At 42.1% G+C, this 6883-nt stretch overlaps 1 protein-coding gene across 1 annotated transcript; it reads right to left on the minus strand.

Annotated features, from left to right (window-relative positions):
- Positions 1–937: 937 nt before the first annotated feature.
- Positions 938–3222, minus strand: C8H2orf74 (chromosome 8 C2orf74 homolog). The gene is made up of 4 exons (XM_048352190.1): positions 3128–3222; positions 2543–2653; positions 2098–2251; positions 938–1111 (listed from the first exon to the last, which is right to left on the minus strand). The coding sequence occupies exons 1-4, from the start codon at positions 3220–3222 to the stop codon at positions 938–940; spliced, it is 534 nt and encodes a 177-aa protein (XP_048208147.1).
- Positions 3223–6883: the final 3661 nt, after the last annotated feature.

Raw genomic sequence — 6883 nt, forward strand, 5'->3', positions numbered from 1 at the left:
ATTATAGGCCATATGCATGACAATGTGTGAAGCCTCTGAATCAAAAGCTATATTTTCTACTTTTATTTTTCTCATAGCCCCCTAACACAGTTCATAAATGTTTCATAAATACTACAATGGTTTTTGGTATGTACTATTATATTCTACACAAGGACAGGAAATTTATCGCCTTCCTCCTTTTCTCTCCTCTCTTCCCTCCCTCCTCTTCCCCTCTGTCTCTCCATCTTCTCCTTCCCCTCCCCACCTCTCTTTCTCTCATTCTCACATCAAGATAAATTCTTGCTATGTTATCTAAGCTGGCCTCAAACTTCTGGATTCAAATGATCTCCCTGCCTCAGCCTCCTAAGTAGCCAAAACTACAGGAGCATGCCATTATACCTGGATTAGACAGTAAATTAGAGAAACCAAGATATGTGTAATCTCAGGACTTACCTAAAGTAACAGGATGTTTTGTTGCTGGTAGTTGACCTTTGCTTTTAGACCAACCTTAAAAAGCACTTGTCAGGACTGAGTTCAATGAAGACTAGACAAGAGACCCAAACCCGAATTACTGGAAGTTTCTATGATGCTAATTATAATGTTATTTGGTCATGAATGCTTGTGCTAGAGCATCCAGAGAATATAATTCACCTAATAGACATCTGTATAAACACAAGAACCTTTATTCACGTGTTTGAGTAGAGACTTTCAAGGACACCTAATATAATCAATTTTCTGAAATTAGATTTGAGATTTTTTAAAGTATATTCAAGCTCTGCGTGTTTTACTTACAGAATTTTGCACATGGCTCACTTCTTGCTGCACAAAGGTAAAACACTATTAGTATTTGCTTAATTAATTCCCATCATTTTGCTGTTTCAACATGACTTGGTACCCTCTGTCATTTCAGTGTTAGTCCAAGGTGACACTTCTTTGGCGCTCAGCCTTATTTTGAGCTTCATTTTCTCTCTTTATGTTCTCGAGGATAGCTTCGAGGTTCAGGGTATTCATTCCCAAGATCCACAACAATAACCTCCTTAGAAAATGTCACTCCTTTTAAAGGTCTTTTATGGATTTCAACAACTGAAGGAGTTCTAGAAACAATTCTGGGCACTTTCTGAACTTTTTTGCCCTGCAAGAGAAAGGGGACAAACAGCATAAGTGAACAATTTATAAACATGTGATCTCTGCTTCTAAAAAATGCAGGGTTAATGTTCCTTGAGAATAAGAAACAGGAAAAGATTTTGGAAATTATTTAGGAAAGCACTATACATCCTGACCACACCACCGCATTTCCACAGTTGCCAAAGCCTACAGTGATACAACTGTTCTTTGCTGACAAAGTGAAACCCATGGTCATGTGGGGGCTGGGTGTGTGTTTGGTTGTCATTAGGACCCTGGAGGTAGAGCTTTTGAAGTTCCACGCAGAGTTTGGCTGCTATGCAAGAAGGACCAGTCTAGTTGAGGGTCGTGGGTGCTAGCTCTAAGATTAGCCACAGTGGGAAGATGAACTTGTCTCATGTTTACATGTGTAATGTGAAATAGGTAGATCCCTGAAAGACCTATAAAGTCTTTTACACCTCTGAGATCCTAGAAGTCTAAGAAAAACAAAATGAAGAGAGAATAGTTACAAAAAAAAGGAATGTAAAAATGCAAAATGAGCTGGGCACTGGTGGCTCATGCCTGTAATCCTCACTAGCTACTCAGAAGGCTGAGATCTGAGGATCTTGGTTAAAAGTCTGCCTGAGAAGGAAGTCCATGAGACTCCAATTAACCACCAGAAAACTGGCAGTGGTGCTATGGCTCAAAGTGGTAGAACACTAGACTTGAGCTTAAGAGTTCAGGGACAGTGCCTAGGCCCAGAGTTCAAGCCCTATGACTGACCAAGAAAAGAATGCAAGAATGAGTAAGCATCGAGGCTTGACACGCGTAATTGGCGTGTAATTGGTGTAATGGGAAATGATAGGCTTAGAAAAATGGTTTAAGTGACTGTGGACACTGGACTCATTCCAGGTACGAACTTAAGTGAAAGACTGCAGTTCCCCTGATACCTAGCTGAATTGTTTTCCTCCTTTTCAAACATTAATATGAAACTTGAGAATGAATGAAGCATAGCACCTGCTGATCATTTTCGCCAGCATTCTCAGGCTCTTGTGTCTCTTTCATTTTGTCCTCCTCTTCTAAGGGTGTGGCCAACACTTCTTTACTCCGCCTCTGGACAAGAATGCTGGGCCCTGGTGGTGCATTCAAGTTTATGGCTTGAATTAGCATCCTAGAAAAATTAATCAATAGATCAGGCATGGCAGCTAACATCTGTAGTCTCAGCTACCAGAGAGATAGAGAACAAGAGGATCATGGTCTGAGGCCAGCTGGAGGAAATAGTGTAAGACTCTATCTGAAAAATCACACTAAAAGCAAAAGGACTGGGGGAGTAGTCAAGTGGTAGAGCAATTGCTTAGCAATGAGACCCCAAGTTTAATTTGTAGTACTGCAAAAATAGGAGAAAAAATTAACACGGTTTAAATCTTCATCAATATCACCTGCCATTACCTTGAGTACTTACTTTTCTTGCTCTCCTTGATTGGTTGTCTCGTTAGTAGTTAAACAATCTTCACCTCCATTAGTATTTATACAAGTTGACTTTTCTTTTTTTTCTCTTCTCTTGCCTTGAAAACTTAAAACAAATAAAAAATCAGGCTAGGTACCAGCATCTCATTCTTGCAATCCTAGCTACTCAGGAGGCTGAGATCTGAGGATTCCAATTCAAAATCAGCCTGGGCAGAAAAGCCTGTGAGACTCTTATCTCCAATTAATTACCAAAAAAGCCAGAAATGGAGCTATAGCTCAAGTGACATAACTCTAGTACCTTGAGCAAAAAAGCTCAGTGTCTGTGCCCAGGCCTTGAGTTCAAGCCCCCAGCCAGAACCAGAATACACACACAATCAGAAAAGGAAGAATAGTCTTAATTCTAGCATGTGATGTGAGACGCTCACTTTTAAACAGGAAATTAGCATTTCTAGAACCCCGACAAGGAAAAAGCAGATAGCTGAGGTATTAACTTGTTCTATTTTAAACTGCTTCATATATTATCTAGATACATCTACTATGATATGAATTCTGATCCCAATTTATCAAGATGGATTTATACCATTTGTATAAAAAAACAACCAATAAAAGGAGGATGCAAATGAAGCAAATTAGAAGGATGATGAAAAAAGTGATTGCGGTGGTTTCAAAACTCATAGGATTCGTTTTAGAAGACTGGTCCATTCTCATGATCACAGGTTGTCCAAACATTTTTTTTCCAGCTCAGCTTGAATGAGTTCTCTTGTTCTTTAAGTTTCTAGAAACAGAAGAATAAAAAGCTGTTTTTCATGGCTGTTCTTTAGATCAGTTGAGCTTCATAAAAGATGCTCTGCTTTTGCAGAAATGACTCTCACTGGCTAATTTCTCTCCATCAATGTGGTGGGGGCTGAGGTGGCCTGAGGGGAGACTGAGCTGGGTCACATTGGTCACTCAGCTCACCTCCCCTCATCCCAAAAACTATCAGAATTCAGAGGAGAGAAAAATCGGAGCCGATGGAGCTGAGCCCAGCTCCCCATTCTTCTCCTTTTGGTGACATCACAGAACCACAGAGTCATCCAGTTAGAGATTTCATGACCTGGAGACCACAGGCCACTAAGCTCTCTGGGCCTGCCCCATGCTTGCCTGTGAGTGTAAAGGGGAGGCTGGCAGTATGTACTCCCAACAAGGTTTTTCTTCTCACTTTCTACACCCCATTTTCCTCTCCTAAGCTGAGCCCAACTCTGCTTCTCCCACAGACATGCACACAAGTGTACTTCCTTTCTACAAAATGTCCCTCTGCAGCACCCAGGTCAGTGATTAACGTATTTCGAACAGCTTGGGATGAAGGACCCATTTTCTTCTAATCCTATCTCACTGGGCCTACTTCCTGGAGTCTGTAAAGGCCCTGGCTTGGGGAAGAAGGAGGGAACAAGGTGATCTTCGTGAAGGTGAACCCTGGCCCCCTCCTAACTTCAGGTATGAGCAAGTGGTATCCAGGGAAAATAGGGAGAAAGTGGAGCTTGGAGTTTTTGAGGAGCAAGTAAGGTAAAGGGATTTAGCCTCCTTTGCCAACCACATCTGAAGAAGTCAGATGTGGGGCTGGGAATATAGCCTAGTGGTAAAGTGCTCGCCTCGTATACATGAAGCCCTGGGTTCGATTCCTCAGCACCACATATATAGAAAAGCCAGAAGTAGTGCTGTGGCGCAAGTGGTAGAGTGCTAGCCTTGAGCCAAAAAAGCTCGGGACAGTGTTCAGGCCCTGAGTTCAAGGCCCAGGACTGGAAAAAAATAAGTCAGATGTGAGCCTGGTAGTGAGGGGGAGTATCTCAGTCCATGTGGTGCTGCTATAACAGAATATCATGCACTGGGTACTTTGTACTGAAATTTTTTTTTGCCAGTCCTGGGGCTTGAACTCAGGGCCTGAGCACTGTCCCTGGCTTCTTTGTGCTCAAGGCTAGCACTCTGCCAACTTGAGCCACAGTGCCACTTCTGGCCTTTTTCTATATATGTGGTGCTGAAGAATCAAACCTAGGGCTTCATGTATATGAGGCAAGCACTCTTGCCAGTAGGCCATATTGCCCAGCCCTGGACTTGAATTTTGATCGTCAGATCTGAGCCTCTTGAACAGCTAGGGTTAGAGACATGAGTTACCACATCCTGCTTCTCAAAAAAAAAAATCTTTTTTATAACTGGATTAGTCCAAACATCTCCCAGAGGCTCTACTATCAACACTCAACACTGTGGCATTGGGGATTAAGTTTCCAACAGGAATTTTGAAGGGGACAAAAATATTCAAATGCTAATAGAGGGTCTTTGGGCTGCAAGGATACTAGCTTCCCCCAGAAAGGTGGGAACTGCAGCTCAAAGTCAGGACTGCACATTCTACCAGTGTGTGTGTGTATGTGTGTGTGTGTGTGTGTGTGTGTGTACAACATATGAACACTCTAATGCCACTCCAAGCAGAGTCAGGAGAACTCTTGGATGACTCCTCTAGCCAGCCAAAGCCTGGGGCTTGGACTCAAGGCCGGAGCACTGTCCCTTCTTTTTTTTTTTCCCTCAAGGCTAACACTCTACCACTTGAGCCACAGCGCCACTTGTGGCTTTTTCTATATATGTGGTGCTGAGGAATTGAACCTAGGACTTCAGGTATGGGAGGCAAGCACTCTACCACTAGGCTATATTCCCAGGCCCTCAAAAGAACTTTAAGGGACCCAAAGGCTGGGGGTGCAACTCAGTACTAAAGCATTTGCCTAGCATGTGAAAAATCTTGAGTTTGATCCCCAGCAATGAAAATAGAAAATCAGGGACTGGAAATATATGGAAAAAGTCAAACTGTGTAACTAAGATTAGCAGAGTTTGTATTCTCTGATGCACACATATAATAGTCCCCCCAAAAGGAACAAAGGCCCCATCCCATGTCTGAGTTGGTATGTGGAGAAGTAGTGCTGGGCTAGGGATTGCTGCTGAGAGCTGGTTCTGTCTGCACATCCTTCATACCCCCACCCCCTGTATGAGACAGTTAGCCCTGCCTTTGATAGGGGTTCAACACCAAGAGAGTAAAGGAGAAGGGAGGGCACTTATCCCCAAATGCCTCTGTTCAGCCGAAGAGCCTGCAAAGCCACTGCAAAAGGCAGGCAGACTCTCACCCTAATACCAACTCCTCTGAATGGAAATGCCTGAAAAAGCATCATAGAGTACTAATAATACATGAGAATTGCCCAAGATTGGGTAAATACATTCCTCCTGTCAGCCATGTTAGTTCTCACACCCATGAACACATCCTTGGACACACTAGCTCTGCAAGCTCTTGAAAAAGATGAGTAAAAATGAACATGGATACAAAAGGCAGGCTAGTTCATATTTTCAGAGTATGGTATAAATTTTGATGAAACATGTATATAAATGTGTATGTTTTCCAGGTACATTTGTAAAGAAATGGCCCAGTCAGGGACAGTGAGTGCTCAGGCCCTGAGTCCAAGGCCAGGTTGGGCCAGCGACTTTACATTATGTATCTAAAGCCAAACAACTACTAAACATAAAAAAGGTCTAGAATAAACCTATCAGTGGATCACAATAGCTCAACAGCTATGTACAGATGATCATATAAGACAAGGATAAGCAAAAACAACTCCAAAAGAAGGACACAGGAGGATTCTACTGTTGACATTATCTTTAAAGTTCTAGGTGAATTTCCTGTTGCCTACCCTGTGTGGTTACTGTATATGATTTTGGTACACTGGATATTGGATATATGCCTACCTGATCAAGGGAAGGGAAAGAAAAATGAGGGTGTAAGATATCACAAGAAATGTATTCACTGCCTTATTACGTAACTATACCCCCTTTGCACAATACCTTGTCAATAAAATTTAATTAAAAAAACAGACATCCTGGAGATGCTGAAATACATATTCTTGTAAAATTACTGTCCATCTTCCACGAGTTAGATGAATATGTGCAATCTTTTCTATCCAGGATCTCCCAGTTGTGATGGTTCTATTGGGCAAAATGAAAAACAAAACAAAAACAAATAATACCAAGTTCCATTTGAGGGGGTTATCCAAAGGCAGCCAATTCCGTTCACCTCACATCAACAATCAACACTAGAGTCCAACGGCATTTAGACTAGGCACATGGAATTCAACACCTAACAAGAGAAGCAACTCTTTCAAGATTCAGTTCAAGGTGTGTGATCAGAAGGACTTAAGAGGGTTGGCAAGCAGAAGCTTCCCCCAATGCTTAGGCATATATTATCTATTCAGCAACTAAAAGCAAAGAAAATCAAACTACCATCACACTTTCCTAAAATTTCCCCATCTAAACCTGAGATGACCAGGCC

Source organism: Perognathus longimembris, chromosome 8, assembly GCF_023159225.1.
Source record: "Perognathus longimembris pacificus isolate PPM17 chromosome 8, ASM2315922v1, whole genome shotgun sequence".
NCBI lineage: Eukaryota > Metazoa > Chordata > Mammalia > Rodentia > Heteromyidae > Perognathus > Perognathus longimembris.

Bases quoted from the DNA above. Each gene is read 5' to 3' on its own strand.
- C8H2orf74 (XM_048352190.1), bottom strand. From the start codon at position 3,222: ATGAGTTTTGAAACCACCGCAATCACTTTTTTCATCATCCTTCTAATT. The intron at 2,654-3,127 runs GTATAAATCCAT...ATTTGTTTTAAG, and splicing joins GTTGTTTTTTTATACAAATG to TTTTCAAGGCAAGAGAAGAG. The intron at 2,252-2,542 runs GTAAGTACTCAA...TAATTTTTCTAG, and splicing joins AATCAAGGAGAGCAAGAAAA to GATGCTAATTCAAGCCATAA.